The sequence below is a fragment of the Coregonus clupeaformis genome, chromosome 12, assembly GCF_020615455.1.
Source record: "Coregonus clupeaformis isolate EN_2021a chromosome 12, ASM2061545v1, whole genome shotgun sequence".
NCBI classification, from domain to species: domain Eukaryota; kingdom Metazoa; phylum Chordata; class Actinopteri; order Salmoniformes; family Salmonidae; genus Coregonus; species Coregonus clupeaformis.
Window position 1 is genome coordinate 3631013 of NC_059203.1, and position 19490 is coordinate 3650502.

At 43.5% G+C, this 19490-nt stretch overlaps 1 protein-coding gene across 8 annotated transcripts in view; it reads left to right on the forward strand.

The window, feature by feature from the left end:
- Positions 1 to 171: 171 nt before the first annotated feature.
- Positions 172 to 19490, forward strand: part of LOC121577957 (serine/threonine-protein phosphatase 4 regulatory subunit 1) — a 57164-nt gene continuing 37845 nt past the window's right edge. For all 8 annotated transcript variants that reach the window (XM_045223663.1, XM_041891960.2, XM_045223664.1 and 5 more), the window contains exons 1-10: positions 172 to 231; positions 5486 to 5530; positions 10856 to 10985; positions 11666 to 11772; positions 12046 to 12188; positions 13008 to 13154; positions 15321 to 15425; positions 15890 to 15955; positions 17338 to 17496; positions 17761 to 17885. In XM_045223663.1, coding sequence (XP_045079598.1) covers positions 225 to 231; positions 5486 to 5530; positions 10856 to 10985; positions 11666 to 11772; positions 12046 to 12188; positions 13008 to 13154; positions 15321 to 15425; positions 15890 to 15955; positions 17338 to 17496; positions 17761 to 17885 — 1034 coding nt within the window. In that variant the 5' untranslated portion in view covers positions 172 to 224. The remainder of the gene's footprint in view (positions 232 to 5485; positions 5531 to 10855; positions 10986 to 11665; positions 11773 to 12045; positions 12189 to 13007; positions 13155 to 15320; positions 15426 to 15889; positions 15956 to 17337; positions 17497 to 17760; positions 17886 to 19490) is intronic.

The following is a 19490-nucleotide window of genomic DNA, read 5'->3' on the forward strand; positions in this document are numbered from 1 at the left end:
GCATCCGGTTTCGATGGGGATTACCCAAGGGAAAGTGGTTAGCGCGAGGGCTGCGGGGGTAAAAATCGTTTGTTTGGACTGCAGCTATACTGTACTGTCTTTGTTAAAATGGTGGAAGCCCTCAATGGCACTGCCCATGCTAAGATGGCCTTTTGGCCACTAGAGGCCTCTATCATTCTCTATGGTAACAGCCCAAATGGTAGATCACCGAGCAGATAATCAAGATGGCAGGTATGTGGGTAGCTAGCTATCGTAATAACATTTTTTCGAAACTTTAACGAAATCGTGTCTGTGAAAATACCGTTTAGGGTGTCTTTTATGAAAATTCGGCTACATTGACGCATAATTTCTACCTTTGTTGTGTGTTGTTTTCAAGCACTAAGGATAGCTTGCTACATGGGCAGCAAGCTGTGTTTTCAAGCGAAAGGGAAAGCTAGCTAGCAAGTTCTAGTATTTGTATCTGCTTGTTGTTGACAACACTAACACTGCACATGTTGTTTCTTGGTATGGGTTGTAGCTATAATGTGTTAGGTCTAGCTAATATGTAATGTTAGCTAAATATGTCATGTCGACTTGTTTTCAAGGTACTGTATCTGGCTAGCTAGCTAACTAGCTAGCTTGCTAAATTAGCCAGTTGATTTAGCTAGCTAGCTAGCCACTACGCCGATATCTTGGCATACCAAATCCAGCTCAAAACAAAGACATGTAGCTAGCAAGCTACATTGTGATTTGGCAACCGTAAATAACTTTACAGTAACGCGAATTAGCAACATAGCTTATGTTAGTTCGTTATTTGCATTGGCTGAAACAGTATAAACTAAATTGTTATGGGAAGCGTTTGTTTTGGAGTTTGGAGGAACAGTTCCTAATTCTGTTTTATTAACATTGGCAGCTGGCCACTGCACTTTTATGTGGTCTTACTTGTTACCACTGGATTAGGCTAGACGCCTGCTAGCCAGCAAATCCGACTCGCTTGTTTACAGCTGTACTAAAGTCAGACAGCATTCCTGTGTATATTGAAGGGGTTAGAGTAATCTCGCCCTTGCATTCGATTTGGAACCTGACTGCCTCCCAGGTGTGAGCCAGGTGCCCCGCTCTGTCCCACTGCGAAGTTGGCTCAAAACAAAAGTGACATTGTATTAAAAACAGTTAAATGTAATGGGAAATGTAATCTACGTAATCCCAAAAGTAATTATTTATCATGAGAGGGCCATTAACAATAACTAGTAATGATGCATATGCCAAGAAAGGTTAAAATCTCACCTTTTTTATAAAAATAGTTATAAATTGCTGAGGTGTAGTCACTTTTGAGGATATAAACTCAAGTACACAGTATACATATGATAAGCATATACAGTGGCTTGCGAAAGTATTCACCCCCCTTGGCATTTTTCCTATTTTGTTGCCTTACAACCTGGAAATAAAATGGATTTTGGGGGGGTTTGTATCATTTAATTTACACAACATGCCCATCACTTTGAAGATGCACATTTTGTTTATTGTGTATGTCAAAAATAAGTCAAAAAAACAGAACTTGTGCGTTCATAACTATTCAAATCTCTGGAAGACTGAAACAGGTTTCCCTCAAGAATTTCCCTGTATTTAGCGCCATCCATTATTTCTTCAAGTCTGACCAGTTTCCCAGTCCCTGACGATGGAAATGCTGCCACCACCATGCTTCACTGTGGGGATGGTGTTCTCGGGGTGATGAGGTGTTGAGTTTGCGCTAGACATAGCGTTTCCTTTGATGGCCAAAAAGCTCAATTTAAGTGTCATCTGACCAGAGTACCTTCTTACATATGTTTGGGGAGTCTTCCACATGCCTTTTGGTGAACACCAAACGTGTTTGCTTATTGTTTTCTTTAAGCAATGGCATTTTTCTGGCCACTCGTGGAGTGTACGGCTTAAAGTGGTCCTATGGACAGATACTCCAATCTCCGCTGTGGAGCTTTGCAGCTCCTTCAGGGTTATCTTTGGTCTCTTTGTTGCCTCTCTGATTAATGCCCTCCTTGCCTGGTCTGTGAGTTTTGGTGGGCGGCCCTCTCTTGGCAGGTTTGTTGTGGTGCCATATTCTTTAAATTTTTTAATAATGGATTTAATGGTGCTCCGTGGGATGTTCAAAGTTTCAGATATTTTTTTATAACCCAACCCTGATCTGTACTTCTCCACAACTTTGTCCCTGACCTGTTTGGAGAGCTCCTTGGTCTTCATGGTGCCGCTTGCTTGGTGGTGCCCCTTGCTTAGTGGTGTTTCAGACTCTGGGGCCTTTCAGAACAGGTGTATATCTAAGATCATGTGACACTTAGATTGCACACAGGTGGACTTTATTTAACTAATTCCGTGACTTCTGAAGGTAATTGGTTGCACCAGATCTTCTTTAGGAGCTTCATAGCAAAGGGGGTGAATACATATGCACTTTTCCTATATTTATTTTTTAGAAATGTTTGAAACAAGTAATTTTTTTTCATTTCACTTCACCAATTTGGACTATTTTGTGTTTGTCCATTACATATGAAATCAAAATAAAAATCCATTTAAATTACAGGTTGTAATGCAACAAAATAGGAAAAACGCCAAGGGGGATGAATACTTTTGCAAGGCACTGTATGAAACTATGAAATATTGTATGTATTTCCTATTCAACAAAACTGTATGAATAAGGCTTGAAATGACTTGTATGCTTTCTAAATATAGTATAATCAAATCATAAAATTACTAACTATAAGATTTCACCTTATAACTGTAAAATACATATTTGTGTGTTTAGTGTTAGAGAAATTGTGCATATTTTCTAAAGGTCTCTCTTAAACAAAACATCTGTCCCCATCACTGAATGTCTCACAGAGCTCTAGGTTGGCTTTCTGAACTCGTTAGGAACTCACCTTTTAATCTCGTATTAATATTGTCTGTTTATGAGAAACAGAACGTGTTTTTTGTTTAAAATCGATGAATTATGTTTATAAATCGAGCTATGAATGTGCTACAGTGAGGAAACCACTCTCCTGCTGCGCTACGATGTAAGGATTGCAGGCATGTGCTTTCTTGGTGGCTGTGACGTAGGGTTCAAGTGGTTTCAGATGTCACATCCTACGTCACACAGGCTCAGAGAATATACTACTGTGTCCGTGGGAACCAGGGCTTTCACTCAATGCAAGCCATATTGATCTACGGTGTCCACAGATCGATTTATAAGCGGAAATGTAGGTTGCAAACCGGTACCAGAACCACGCAGGTCCCCTAAACAGGGGATTTTTAAATTGTTTTTACATCTAAGAGGATTAATTAAGCATGTGTAGTAATTAGTAGGATTCTGTTTTTTTCCATGCAAAAGTGATTCCTTTTGATAAAAACGCTTTATCTACCTTCCCAATAAAAACTAGTTTGAAAATTCAAACATTTATTTTATGGGAAAGAGATGTTGTACAGTTGAAGTCGGAAGTTTACATACACCTTAGCCAAATACATTTACACTCAGTTTCTCACAATTCCTGACATTTAATCCTAGTAAAAATTCCCTGTTTTAGGTCATTTAGGATCACCACTTTATTTTAAGAATGTGAAATGTCAGAATAATAGTAGAGAGAATGATTTATTTCAGCTTTTATTTCTTTCATCACATTCCCAGTGGGTCAGAATTTTGCATACACTCAATTAGTATTTGGTAGCATTGCCTTTAAATTGTTTAACTTGGGTCAAACGTTTCACGTAGCCTTCCACAAGCTTCCCACAATAAGTTGGGTGAATTTTGGCCCATTCCACCTGACAGAGCTGGTGTAACTGAGTTAGGTTTGTAGGCCTCCTTGCTCGCACATGCTTTTTCCGTTCTGCCCACACATTTTCTATAGGATTAAGGTCAGAGATTTGTGATGGCCACTCCAATACCTTGACTTTGTTGTCCTTAAGCCATTTTGCCACTACTTTGGAAGTATGCTTGGGGTCATTGTCCATTTGGAAGACCCATTTGCGACCAAGCTTCCTGACTGATGTCTCGAGATGTTTCTTCAATATATCCACATAATTTTCCTTCCTCATGATGCCATCTATTTTGTGAAGTGCACCAGTCCCTCCTGCAGCAAAGCACCCCCACAGCATGATGCTGCCACCCCCGTGCTTCACGGTTGGGATGGTGTTCTTCGGCTTGCAAGTGTTCCCCTTTTTCCTCCAAACATAACGATGGTCATTATGGTCAAACAGTTCTATTTTTGTTTCATCAGACCAGAGGACGTTTCTCCAAAAAGTACGATCTTTGTCCCCATGTGCAGTTGCAAACCGTAGTCTGACTTTTTTATGGCGGTTTTGGAGCAGTGGCTTCTTCCTTGCTGAGCGGCCTTTCAGATTCTGTCGATATAGGAAATCTTCACAAGGTCCTTCGCTGTTGTTCTGGGATTGATTTGCACTTTTCGCACCAAAGTATGTTCATCTCTAGGAGACAGAACGTGTCTCCTTCCTGAGCGGTATAACGGCTGCGTGGTCCCATGGTGTTTATACTTGCGTACTATTGTTTGTACAGATGAACGTGGTACCTTCAGGCGTTTGGAAATTGCTCCCAAGGATGAACCAGACTTGTGCAGGTCTACAATTTTGTTTCTGAGGTCTTGGCTGATTTATTTTGTTTTTTCAATGATGTCAAGCAAAGAGGCACTGAGTTTGAAGGTAGGCCTTGAAATACATCCACAGGTACACCTGAAATTGACTCAAATTATGTCAATTTGCCTAACAGAAGCTTCTAAAGCCATGACATCATTTTCTGGAATTTTCCAAGCTGTTTAAAGGCACAGTCAACTTAGTGGATGTAAACTTCTGACCCACTGGAATTGTGATACAGTGAAAGATTATTTCACTTATAAGTCTGTAAACAATTGTTGGAAAATTATTTGTGTCGTGCACAAATATAGTTTGTTAACAAGACATTTGTGGAGTGGTTGAAAAACTAGTTTTAATGACTCCCACCTAAGTGTATGTAAACTTCCGACTTCCAACTGTAGTGTGTGTGTGTGTGTGTGTGTGTGTGTGTGTGTGTGTGTATGTATATATATATATATATATATATATATATATATATATATATATTTTTTTTTATGCCTTAAGGGGTCCTAGAATTCTAAATCAAATAGCTAAATATTCTTGGTATGACCATCATCTTATAACACATACTCAGTATGACATCAGAAATTACATAATAACCAACTGTTGTTGATTTTAATCTTATTTGTATTTAGACACAGCAGAGACGATGCACGATATGGCTTGGAAAACATACCTCAATCCAAGGATGAGAAATGCGTTGTACTCCGAATTGTCCCATTATCTCAACTGTTACAGAGAAGATTGAATGACTGCTAGTTTTTAGCTAGCTTTCCCCTTTTCTCTCCTACATTAAATAGTAACAGTTAATGTATTAGCTAATCCCCAGGTAGTGTTGTAGCTGAAGGTATGTTGATTACATGTTTGTAAAATCTGTACTCATCACCATTCCATTTTGCAGGTCTGTCTTTATATTTTGAAGATGGTCATGATGATTTGGATGACTGTGAGTATTCCCCCTCACCAATATGTTTCAAATACCATGTTGAATTATTGTGAAGTTCATGTAGAAATACTTACTGAGACACATACAATGCAGGCTTTTACTGACACCTTCCACAGTGTGGTGAGGGAAGCCTGTAGTTTCTGGTTGATCCACTTTGTCCGATCCACTTTGTCCACATGAAATGTAACGCCTTTACATTTTATCTACAGCGACTTACAGTAGCATTTATGGTTAAGTGCCTTGCTCAAAGGCACATCAACAGATTTGTTTTCTTCACATAGTCAGCTCGGGGATTCGAACCAGCGACCTTTCAGTTACTGGCCCAACGCTCTTAACCGCTAGACTACACCCTGACTTTGTGTTAGATCCCTCCCTCTGGGTTCAGGCAAGCTGTTATTAGCAATATCCATCTATCCATCTTGTCTATGGTGATGAAACCACATAGGCTACTCATTTTGTAACTGAAACAGGCAGTGCAATAGCTGTCACTTTTTCCAAATTTTGTTATGTTACAGCCTTATTCTAAAATTGATTGAATAGTTTCCCCCCCCCTCATCACACAATACCCCATAATGACAAAGCAAAAACAGTTTTTTTGAAAATTGTTCAAATTTATTAAAAATAAAAAACGGAAATATCACATTTACATAAGTATTCAGACCCTTTACTCAGTACTTTGTTGAAGCACCTTTGGCAGCGATTACAGCCTCGAGTCTTCTTGGGTATGACGGTACAAGCTTGGCACACCTGTATTTGGGGAGTTTCTCCCATTCTTCTCTGCAGATATAATGGCGCCGGAGGGGATGGCTGTCGTTTTACAGGCTCCTAACCAACTGTGCTATTTTGTTAGTGTTGTTTGTAACTTATTTTTTTACTTATTGTGTACATAATGTTGCTGCTACCGTCTCTTATGACCGAAAATAACTTCTGGACATCAGAACAGCGATTACTCACCTCGCACTGGACGAAGATTCTTTCTTTAACGAGTCCGACGCAAAGGATATACTGCTTTCTCCGGAACGGGCCCAAATCCCCGTCATCATTTGCATGAAGAAAAGCCAGAGAAATAGGGGGCGGAGGTCGGGCTGCCTTCTCAGAATCCGTAGTCGAGTGAGTAAACCTCCACTACCATCCGTTCTATTGGCCAACGTGCAATCATTGGAAAACAAAATGGATGATCTACGATCAAGAATATCCTACCAACAGGAGATAAAAAAATTTAATATCTTATGTTTCACTGAGTCGTGGCTGAACGACAACACGGATAATATAGAGCTGGCAGGATTTCCCATGCATCGGCAGGACAGAGAAGCTACGTCTGGCAAGACGAGGGGCGGGGGTGTGTGTCTATTTGTCAATAACAGCTGGTGTGTGATGTCTAATATTAAAGAAGTGTCAAGGTATTGCTCGCCTGAGGTAGAGTACCTCATGATAAGCTGTAGACCACACTGTCTACCAAGAGAGTTCTCATCTATATTATTCGTAGCCGTCTTTTTACCACCACAAACCGATGCTGGTTCTAAGACCGCACTCAATGAGCTGTATAAGGCCATAAGAAAATGCTCATCCAGAAGCGGCACTCCTAGTGGCCGGGGACTTTAATGCAGGCAAACTTAAATCAGTTTTACCTAATTTCTACCAGCATGTCACGTGCAACCAGAGGAAAAAAAACTCTAGACCACCTTTACTCCACACACAGAGACACATACAAAGCTCTCCCTCGCCCTCCATTTGGCAAATCTGACCATATTTCTATCCTCCTGATTCCTGCTTACAAGCAAAAACTAAAGCAGAAAGTACCAGTGACTCGCTCAATATGGAAGTGGTCAGATGACACGGATGCTACGCTACAGGACTGTTTTGCTAGCACAGACTGGAATATGTTATGGGATTCATCCAATGGCATTGAGGAGTATACCACCTTAGTCATCGGCTTCATCAATAAGTGCATCGACGACGTCGTCCCAACAGTGACTGTACGTACATATCCCAACCAGAAGCAATGGACCCAACCAGAAGCAATGGATTACAGGTAACATCCTCATCGACCTAAAGGCTAGAGCTGCCGCTTTCAAGGAGCGGGACACTAATCCGGACGCTTATAAGAAATCCCGCTACGCCCTCAGACGAACCATCAAACAGGCAAAGTGTCAATACAGGATTAAAGATTGAATCCTACTACACCGGCTCTGACGCTCGTCGGATGTGGCAGGGCTTGAAAACTATTACGGACTACAAAGGGAAACCCAGCCGCGAGCTGCCCAGTGACACTGAAGCATGCATGAGAGCACTAGCTGTTCCAGAAGACTGTGTGATCACGCTCTCGGTAGCCGATGTGAGCAAGACCTTTATAACAGATCAACATTCACAAAGCCGCAGGGCCAGACAGATTACCAGGACGTGTACTCAAAGCATGCGCGGACCCTGCACCCAGGGAAGCGAAGGTAACCTGCCTAAATGATTACCGCCCTGTAGCACTCACGTCGGTAGCCATGAAGTGCTTTGAAAGGCTGGTCATGGTTCACATCAACAGCAGCATCCCGGATACCCTAGACACACTCCAATTCGCATATCGCCCCAACAGATCCACAGATGATGCAATCTCACTCGCACTCCACACTGCCCTGTTGCTGTTCATTGACTACAGCTCAGCGTTCAACACCATAGTGCCCACAAAGCTCATCACTAAGCTAAGGACCCTGGGACTAAACACCTCCCTCTGCAACTGGATCCTGGACATCCTGACGGGCCGCCCCCAGGTGGTGAGGGTAGGTAACAACACGTCTACCACGCTGATCCTCAACACTGGGGCCCCTCGGGTGCGTGCTCAGTCCCCTCCTGTACTCCCTGTTCACCCACGACTGCGTGGCCAAACACGACTCCAATACCATCATTAAGTTTGCTGACGACACAACAGTAGTAGGCCTGATCACCCACAACGATGAGACAGCCTATAGGGAGGAGGTCAGAGACCTGGCAGTGTGGCCAGGACAAAAACCTCTCCCTCAATGTGAACAAGACAAAGGAGCTGATCGTGGACTACAGGAAAAGGCGGGCCGAACAGGCCCCCATTGACATCGACGGGGCTGTAGTGGAGCGGGTCGAGGGTTTCAAGTTCCTTGGTGTCCACATCACCAACAAACTATCATGGTCCAAATTCACCAAGACATTCGTGAAGAGGGCACGACAACACCTTTTCCCCCTCAGGAGATGGGTCCCCAGATCTTCAAAAAGTTATAGAGCTGCACCATCGTGAGCATCCTGACCGGTTGCATCACCGCCTGGTGTGGCAACTGCTCGGCATCTGACCGTAAGGCGCTACAGAGGGTAACGCGTACGGCCCAGTACATCACTGGGGCCAAGCTTCCTGCCACCCAGGACCTATATACTAGGCAGTGTCAGAGGAAAGCCCAAAAAAATTGAGCAAAAGGCTCCTTAACAGCTTCTACCCCCAAGCCATAAGACTGCTGAACAATTTATCAACTGGCCACCCGGACTATTTACATTGGACCCCCCATTTGTTTTTACGCTGCTGCCACCCGCTGTCTATTATCTATGCATAGTCACTTTACCCTTACCTACGTAAACATATTACCTCGACTAACCTGTACCCCTGCACATTGACTCTGTACTGGTACCCCCTGTATATAGCCTCGTTATTGTTATTTTATTATGTTACTTTTTATTCTTTTTTACTTTAGTTTATTTGGTAAATATTATCTTAACTCTTTCTTGAACTGCATTGTTGTTTAATGGCTTGTAATTAAGCATTTCATGGTAAGGTCTACACCGGTTGTATTCGGCGCATGTGACAAATAAAGTTTGATTTGATTTGAGATCCTCTCGAGCTCTGTCAGGTTGGATGGGGAGTGTCGCTGTACAGCTATTTTCAGGTCTCTCCGGAGATGTTCGAACAGGTTCAAGTCCGGGCTCTGGCTGGGCCACTAAAGGACATTCAGGTCCCGAAGCTACTCCTGCATTGTATTGGCTGTGTGCTTAGGGTCATTGTCCTGTTGGAAGGTGAACCTTCTCACCAGTCTGAGGTTGAGCGCTCTGGAATAGGTTTTCATCAAGGATCTCTCTGTACTTTGCTCCGTTCATCTTTCCCTCGATCCTGACTAGTCTCCCAGTCCCTGCCGCTGAAAAACATCCCCACAGCATGATGCTGCCACCACCATGCTTCACCGTGAGGATGGTGCCAGGTTTCCTCCAGACGTGACGCTTTGCATTCAGGCCAAAGAGTTCAATCTTGGTTTCATTAGACCAGAGAATCTTGTTTCTCATGGTCTGAGAGTCCTTTAGGTGCCTTTTGGCAAACTCCAAGCGGGCTGTCATGTGCCTTTTTACTGAGGAGTGTCTTCCATCTGGCCACTATACTATAAAGGCCTGATTGGTGGAGTGCTGCAGAGATGGTTGTCCTTTTGGAAGGTTCTCCCATCCCAACAGAGGAACTCTGGAGCTCTGTCAGAGTGACCATCGGGTTGTTGGTTACCTCCCTTACCAAGGCCCTTCTCCCCCTGATTGCTCAGTTTGGCCGGGTGGCCAGCTCTAGGAAGAGTCTTGGTGGTTCCAAACTTCTTCCATTTAAGAATGATGGAGGCCACTGTGTTCTTGGGGACCTTCAATGCTGCAGAAATGTTTTGGTACCCTTCCCCAGATCTGTGCCTCGACACAATCCTGTCTCAGAGCTCTACGCACAATTCATTTGACCTCATGGCTTGGTTTTTGCTCTGATATGCACTGTGAAATGTGGGACCTTATATATGCAGGTGTGTGCCTTTCCAAATCATGTCCAATCAATTGAATTTACCACAGGTGGACTCCAATCAAGTTGTAGAAACATCTCAAGGATGATCAATGGAAACAGGATTCACCTGAGCTCAATTTCGAGTCTCATATCAAAGGGTCTGAATACTAATGTAAATAAGGTTTTTCTGTTTTTAAAAATAAATACATTTGCAAACATTTCTAAAAACCTGTTTTCAGTTTGCTATTATGGGGGTGTTGTGTGTAGATGAATGAGGATAAAAAAAAAATGTAATCAATTTTAGAATAAGGCTGTAACGTAACAAAATGTGGAAAAAGTAAAGGGGTCTGAATACCTTCAGAATGCACTGTATATTGAGGTTAAATGTGGTGTCTTACTACTTGCGCCAGGATCACCCCAAAGCGTACTGATATCAATATAATAATTCTAACACAGCCTATTCTGATAGCAGTGGTTCCTTGTCCAGATGAAAGCGCTTACTCACCTAGTCTCCACACTCACTCACTTCATCGTGAACAAACATGTTTGTAAAGTTGTGATTTTTCCCTCCCTTATAGTTGGGTTTGATGACTATGGATCGGAGTGCGACGGGATTCGGATCACAGCTTTTCTGGATGCAGGGCAGGACAATCTCACCCCCCTGGGGAGACTAGAGAAATACGCCTTCAGCGAAAATGTCTTCAACAGGTAGGAACTAAAATGATGACGCACTTAGATACACGCCACAGGGAAGCAATAGCAAAAGTTTAGATATAATGTGATGTTCATGATGACTGGCATTTGTTTTTGCAATGTTGGACCACAATACACAGTGTTGATTGAAAAGTTCTGGTTCTCTGTGTTCCTGTGAGTTCACCCAACCTGGGCTCATGCCATGGCATGGCTGGAATATAACAAATTATGTCAGGCATCAGTGAATGGGCTGAGTGAAGGCTGGGCATTCCATACTGCCAGGTCTTTCACCCTGTGCTTCAAGACATGAACTCACGAGGTGCCACGCTTGTTATGACGTGCCTGGTTTGACCTAAGTGTTTATGATGTGGTTTCTTCTTGCTTTCTGCCAAATCAAAGATAAAAGCCTGCCTGATGCCCTGTGGTTTTTAAAGGCCTTAGCGTGTGCTTTGGCATAGCTTGTGCAAATCACCTCTACAAACACCCCATCAACACCCCTCCATTGCCCCCAATTGAACTAAACTCATGGAAAGGAAGTTTTCATGCTCTGCTTGTTGAGTTCAAGTCCTCATTGGGGTGATTTGTAAGTGCATGTGTGTGATGTTCTCGTCAGCTATGGGCCTGCTGCGCTGTGTTGTGCCACTTGGGCTAGATGCTGGCCCAGGCACTAACTTGGGGCTTGTGTTGCTTTCTAGGCAGATCGTGGCACGCGGGTTGCTTGATGTGCTTCGAGAGTTCAGTGACAATGAGAATGACTTTATCAGTGTCATGGAGACAGTTGCCCGAATGTCTGAAGATGGAGGTAGATGTTTTATTAAATGTATATTATTTGACAATTCTGTCATGTGTTTGTGAGGTTGGGATCCATTCCATTCTAATTGCTGTCACTTGAATTGGACATGGAAGGTTGGCGATCCATTGGAGTGCAATTTAATCCCTGAATTGACTGACTTTTACATGCAATTGACCCCAAACCCCAAATGAAAATCTATTGTATTGTTAGAACCTTTTTGTATGCGTGTTTGTGACCATCTCCCTATGTGTGTGTCTGTGTCATCGTTGTGTGTGTCCTCAGAGCCAACCGTGCGCGCCGAGCTGATGGAGCAGGTGCCCAACATCGCCATGTTCCTACACGAGAGCCAGCCCAACTTCCCAGCAGCCTTCTCCAGATACCTGGTGCCCATCGTGGTGCGCTATCTCACAGACCCCAATAACCAGGTAGGAACATATGGGACTCCAAAATGGACCACAGCAAAACCGTGACATTATCTTAAGCAACTGTGACTACTGACACCCTTTGGCTGTCATTTGTGCATATGAATTGTAAATGGTGATTTATTATTGGAAATTCAACAAGCTCGTAATACATTAAACAAATTCCAGGAAAAAAGGCTACCATAGTGAACTGAACAGAATATGTGCGGCGCACAATAATCAGTGTGTATTTCCAGGCTAAGTAAAGTATGTCCAGGCTAAGTAAATTATTTCCAGGCTAAGTAAAGTATTTCCAGGCTAAGTGAAGTATTTCCAGGCTAAGTAAAGTATTTCCAGGCTAAGTAAAGTATTTCCAGGGTAAGTGAAGTATTTCCAGGCTAAGTAAAGTATTTCCAGGCTAAGTGAAGTATTTCCAGGCTAAGTAAAGTATTTCCAGGCTAAGTAAAGTATTTCCAGGCTAAGTAAAGTATTTCCAGGCTAAGTGAAGTATTTCCAGGCTAAGTGAAGTATTTCCAGGCTAAGTGAAGTATTTCCAGGCTAAGTAAAGTATTTCCAGGCTAAGTAAAGTATTTCCAGGCTAAGTGAAGTATTTCCAGGCTAAGTGAAGTATTTCCAGGCTAAGTAAAGTATTTCCAGGCTAAGGAAAGTATTTCCAGGCTAAGTGAAGTATTTCCAGGCTAAGTAAAGTATTTCCAGGCTAAGGAAAGTATTTCCAGGCTAAGTGAAGTATTTCCAGGCTAAGGAAAGTATTTCCAGGCTAAGTAAACACTATAGTGTGAGGTAAAGCGGTCAGTACTGACAGAGATGGTATTTTTTCCCCAGGTAAGGAAGACCAGTCAGGCGGCCCTGCTGGTGCTATTAGAGCAGGGTCTCATCTGCAAGGGCGACATGGAGACCAAAGTGTGTCCTGTTCTACTGGACCTCACCGAGCCCAGCAGCGACGACGACTACAAGATAGAGGCCGTCGCAGTAAGATTACTTTGGCTTTGGGTTTATTGATGATTCAAGCTCACATTTTTTATTCAGATCACAGCAACTGAAGAAATGCAGAACTTGTCAAACGCACTCAAACATTTTTCAGAACAACTTATCTTGCCCGTATCTGTTGATCTTTGTTTTATGTTCTGTATATGTCTTTATGTTCTATATAGGTCCTGTATGTCATATGGAACATACAGACATATACAGTATAGAACATAAAGGAAATACAGGACGTAGACACAAAGATGCAAGAGTAGTGGTTCTGAGGCATTATACCAAAAACACGTCAGACAAAGATGATATCGGCTAAGACTGATCCCTGGGTGGGAAGAATGAAGATGGTTGTTAGTGGACCCTAGCCACAATATTCAAGTCAATATCAGATGCAGCTTCAGAGGAATTGTCAGCGGCTAGACAAGTCCGCATTAATCCCTGCTCACTACCAGTACTGTGCTATATAAATGGGGTTTATTTTCGTAACCTCGACGATGCTTTCTCTAATACGGTTAGCTGTGGAACGGTAAGGCTGTGTGGAACGGTAAGGCTGTGTGGAACGGTAAGGCTGTGTGGAACGGTAAGGCTGTGTGGAACGGTAAGCCTGTGTGGAACGGTAAGCCTGTGTGGAACGGTAAGGCTGTGTGGAACGGTAAGCCTGTGTGGAACGGTAAGGCTGTGTGGAACGGTAAGCCTGTGTGGAACGGTAAGCCTGTGTGGAACGGTAAGGCTGTGTGGAACGGTAAGGCTGTGTGGAACGGTAAGGCTGTGTGGAACGGTAAGGCTGTGTGGAACGGTAAGGCTGTGTGGAACGGTAAGGCTGTGTGGAACGGTAAGGCTGTGTGGAACGGTAAGGCTGTGTGGAACGGTAAGGCTGTGTGGAACGGTAAGGCTGTGTGGAACGGTAAGGCTGTGTGGAACGGTAAGGCTGTGTGGAACGGTAAGGCTGTGTGGAACGGTAAGGCTGTGTGGAACGGTAAGGCTGTGTGGAACGGTAAGGCTGTGTGGAACGGTAAGGCTGTGTGGAACGGTAAGCCTGTGTGGAACGGTAAGCCTGTGTGGAACGGTAAGGCTGTGTGGAACGTTAAGCCTGTGTGGAACGGTAAGGCTGTGTGGAACGGTAAGGCTGTGTGGAACGGTAAGGCTGTGTGGAACGGTAAGGCTGTGTGGAACGGTAAGGCTGTGTGGAACGGTAAGGCTGTGTGGAACGGTAAGGCTGTGTGGAACGGTAAGGCTGTGTGGAACGGTAAGGCTGTGTGGAACGGTAAGGCTGTGTGGAACGGTAAGGCTGTGTGGAACGGTAAGGCTGTGTGGAACGGTAAGGCTGTGTGGAACGGTAGGCTGTGTGGAACGGTAAGGCTGTGTGGAACGGTAAGGCTGTGTGGAACGGTAAGGCTGTGTGGAACGGTAAGGCTGTGTGGAACGGTAAGGCTGTGTGGAACGGTAAGGCTGTGTGGAACGGTAAGGCTGTGTGGAACGGTAAGGCTGTGTGGAACGGTAAGGCTGTGTGGAACGGTAAGGCTGTGTGGAACGGTAAGGCTGTGTGGAACGGTAAGGCTGTTTGGAACGGTAAGGCTGTGTGGAACGGTAAGGCTGTGTGGAACGGTAAGGCTGTGTGGAACGGTAAGGCTGTGTGGAACGGTAAGGCTGTGTGGAACGGTAAGGCTGTGTGGAACGGTAAGCCTGTGTGGAACGGTAAGGCTGTGTGGAACGGTAAGGCTGTGTGGAACGGTAAGGCTGTGTGGAACGGTAAGGCTGTGTGGAACGGTAAGGCTGTGTGGAACGGTAAGGCTGTGTGGAACGGTAAGCCTGTGTGGAACGGTAAGCCTGTGTGGAACGGTAAGGCTGTGTGGAACGGTAAGGCTGTGTGGAACGGTAAGGCTGTGTGGAACGGTAAGGCTGTGTGGAACGGTAAGGCTGAATCCTCCACAAAGTCCAATAAGTGCTGTTTGAGAACCAAGCACTGTGCTTGGATCCACGTGGAGGTGCAGGGTGCACCTAGACACTGATCTTGGGTCAGTTTTAGTATTTTGCCCCAGCAAATAATTTCCAGATTGGGGGGGAGGGGAAGCTTATCCCAGATCTGTACCCTGGAGCCCCTGTGGATTCCATTAGAGTAGCATTGATTGCGATGCCCTCTCCTCTCTCCCTGCTCTGTAGATCATGTGTAAGCTGGTAACCATGCTGAGCAAAGACACAGTGGAGCAGCTGCTGCAGCGCTTCTGTGAGCTGTGCAGCGACGCCAGGCTATTCCAAGTCCGCAAGGTAAACGCACACGCTTCTCCGGATCCAACTAGAGCACAGTTTTGACAATAAACATTACACACTGTTTATGGTAGTCGCTCAAGGAGTGTGTTTTCACGTCTTGAATCTTCCAAAATGTTCACAAACTGAATGAATGCAGTTGCTGAAGGAGTGTGTTTTGTGATTCAGTATGAAGGCGTAAACTGTCGTTGTTTTCTGTTTGGAATTGTAATCCCCTCTGGAACCTGGTACCAGTTGGGGAAGGGGTATTTATTTGAACCCCTGGAGATATTCCGGAGCTTGTAATGACTGTAATGCGCCTTGGTGTGTCCCAATGTTGCCCCTTAATACTGTTGGTTCTGAATAATACGTCTGTAAGGCCGACATGGATAAACAGTATGTTTTTTTTCCAGCCGTACCAGTGAGGAAAAGCTGCATGAACAAACTATTTTTAACAACAGGTTTTTGACACTGTTTTCCTTCAGGTGTGTGCAGCCAATTTCGGAGAGTTCTGTTCCATTGTGGGCCGGGATGCCACAGAGAAACTACTGGTGAGAATGTGGCATTATTTCATCCTCACACTCTCAAAGATACTGTGTATATACAGTACCAGTCAAAAGTTTGGACACACCTACTCATTCCAGGGTTTTTCTTAATTTTTTACTATTTTCTACATTGTAGAATAATAGTGAAGAAACCAAAACTATGAAATAACACATGCAATCATGTAGTAACCAAAAAAGTGTTTTTTTATATTTGAGATTCTTCAAAGTAGCCACGCTTTGCCTTGATGACAGCTTTGCACACTCTTGGCATTCTCTCAACCAGCTTCATGAGGTAGTCACCTGGAATGGATTTAAATTAACAGGTGTGCCTTGTTAAAAGTTAATTTGTGGAATTTCTTTCCTTCTTAATGCGTTTGAGCCAATCAGTTGTGTTGTGACAAGGTAGGGGTGGTATACAGAAGATAGCCCTATTTGGTAAAAGACCAAGTCCATATTATGGCAAGAACAGCTCAAATGACAGTCCATCATTACTTTAAGACATGAAGGTCAGTCAATACGGAACATTTCAAGAACTTTTAAAGTTTCTTCAAGTGCAGTCACAAAAACCATCAAGCGCAACTGGCTCTCATGAGGATTGCCACAGGCAAGGAAGACCCAGAGTTACCTCTGCTGCGGAGGATAAGTTCACTAGAGTTACCAGCCTCAGAAATTGCAGCCCATCTGGTTTGCGCTTAGTGGGACTATAATTTGTTTTTCAACAGGACAATGACCCAAAACACACCTCCAGGCTGTGTAAGGGCTATTTGACCAATAAGGAGAGTGATGGTGCTGCATCACGTGACCTGTTTTCCACAATCACCAGACCTCAACCCAATTGAGATGGTTTGGGATGAGTCGGACCGCAGAGTGAAGGAAAAGCAGCCAACAAGTGCTCAGCATATGTGGGAACTCCTTCAAGACTGTTGGAAAAGCATTCATCATGAAGCTGGTTGAGAGAATACCAAGAGTGTGCAAAGCTGTCATCAAGGCAAAGGGTGGCTACTTTGAAGAATATCAAATATAACATATATTTTGATTTGTTAAACACTTTTTTGGTTACTACATGATTCCATGTGTTATTTCATAGTTTTGATGTCTTCATTAATATTCTACAATGTAGAAAATAGTAAAAATAAAGAAAACCCTTGAATGAGTAGGTGTGTCCAAACTTTTGACTGGTACTGTATATCTCACTAGGTCAGGATATTTAAGCCTCCATATATCCACTAGTTCTAATATATCCATGATATTCGTGATTTCCTTAAGTGCAACCTACCTGAATTTGTCTCATAAGAAATGATTGTTTTCATTGGAAAATGTTTTGCTACAGTTTGCTACAATCTCCAGTAATGAATACATGGTAATGATTGTCTTCTGTCACTGCCCAGATGTCCAAGTTCTTTGACCTATGCTCTGATAGCCTTTGGGGCATCCGAAAGGCGTGCGCCGACTGCTTCATGATCGTCTCCAACTCTACCTCCCCCGAGGTGCGACGCACTAAACTGTCCCCCCTCTTCAGTAGCCTCATCAGTGACCAGTCTCGCTGGGTAAGAGCCAGCGCCAGACGCGTGCGCACACACACACACACACACACACACACACACACACACACACACACACACACTGTATAAACACCATTCTATTCTGGTCATGTTTGTGTGAGACACATTTTCCGTGTGAATGACCATGAATTACAATAACAGTGATCATAGACTGACGGTGAACATCATAGAGATATATTATTGTGTGTGTGTGTGTTCCTACATTGTTGTATTTAATGATGTGGTCAACATGCTCTGTTGACCCTCCAGGTGCGCCAGGCTGCCTTCCAGTCTCTGGGACGCTTCATCTCCACCTTTGCCAACCCCTCCAGCACGGGCCTCTACTTCAAAGAGGACGGCACGCTGCTGGAGGTCCCCAGGTGTCCCTCTGACAGGTTAGGACACAAACACAAACCGGCACGCAAAACACACACACATTGTCACCGCTCCACTCTGGGTCCAAAAACACTATTCGAAATGTACCATACTAGTAAAATGGACCAATAGCCGTTCTTGTTTTCATTTTTGAATTTAGAGTTTTGTGTGTTGTGATTTTTTTAACACGCTGGGCCTCGACGGACCCCCCCCCTTCCAGCCAATGAGCAGTCACTCTGACTGCAACATTCTGACAGTACATTTTACATTTACATTTTAGTCATTTAGCAGACGCTCTTATCCAGAGCGACTTACAGTTAGTGCATACATAATTTTTTTTCATACCCCCTGTGGGAATCGAACCCATAACCCTGACGTTGCAAACGCCATGCTCTATCAACTGAGCTACATCCCTGCCGGCCATTCCCTCCCCTACCCTGGACGACGCTGGGCCAATTGCACGCCGCCCCATTACAGTGTAATTAATCCATTTCATACAGTATATGCTATCGCAAAAATAAACATTTGGTTGTGTTTATGAAGGCCTTGGGTAACATTAGAATACATTTTGTATTTTATTTCAAGTAACACAATAGCATTTTCATTATATGTAAAAACAAAAAAATACAAATTCAAGTGTTCAATAAATGTTTTTCATGGAATGCCTTTGTTACAACTATGAAACAGAAAGCATACTTGGAACACGGTAACAGCTTCTTTTTATAACGATTTTCTTTATTTTTTAAATACCCCAACCACCAAGACTCGGTCAAATGATGAAAACATCAGTAGCCTAAACATCATTATAAGCGCCAAGTGGCCTTGATAAATAGTGAATCTCAGCAGAAAAGCAATAACAGCATTATAATGAATGTAGGTGTCGATATGACAGCAGTCAAAAATAGTCAGTTATTGTCAGCTTGTGTGCGTGTTCATGCGATGGCATCAGTTGGATTTCATTTAGCTGTTGTCCCTTGTTCTAATAGTTGACACCATTTTCATAACTTTCACTTGCTTGAGACACTTTGACATAACTTTGTTTGGCTGTAGTGTGTAATAGTCTCCAGTGTAGTGTGTAATAGTCTCCAGTGTAGTGTGTAATAGTCTCCAGTGTAGTGTGTAATAGTCTCCAGTGTAGTGTGTAATAGTCTCCAGTGTAGTGTGCAATAGTCTCCAGTGTAGTGTGTAATAGTCTCCAGTTTAGTGTGTAATAGTCTCCAGTGTAGTGTGTAATAGTCTCCAGTGTAATAGTCTCCAGTGTAGTGTGTAATAGTCTCCAGTGTAGTGTGCAATAGTCTCCAGTGTAGTGTGCAATAGTCTCCAGTGTAGTGTGTAATAGTCTCCAGTGTAGTGTGTAATAGTCTCCAGTGTAATAGTCTCCAGTGTAGTGTGTAATAGTCTCCAGTGTAGTGTGTAATAGTCTCCAGTGTAGTGTAATAGTCTCCAGTGTAGTGTAATAGTCTCCAGTTCAGTGTGTAATAGTCTCCAGTGTAGTGTGTAATAGTCTCCAGTGCAGTGTGTAATAGTCTCCAGTTTAGTGTGTAATAGTCTCCAGTGTAGTGTGTAATAGTCTCCAGTGTAATAGTCTCCAGTGTAGTGTGTAATAGTCTCCAGTGTAGTGTGTA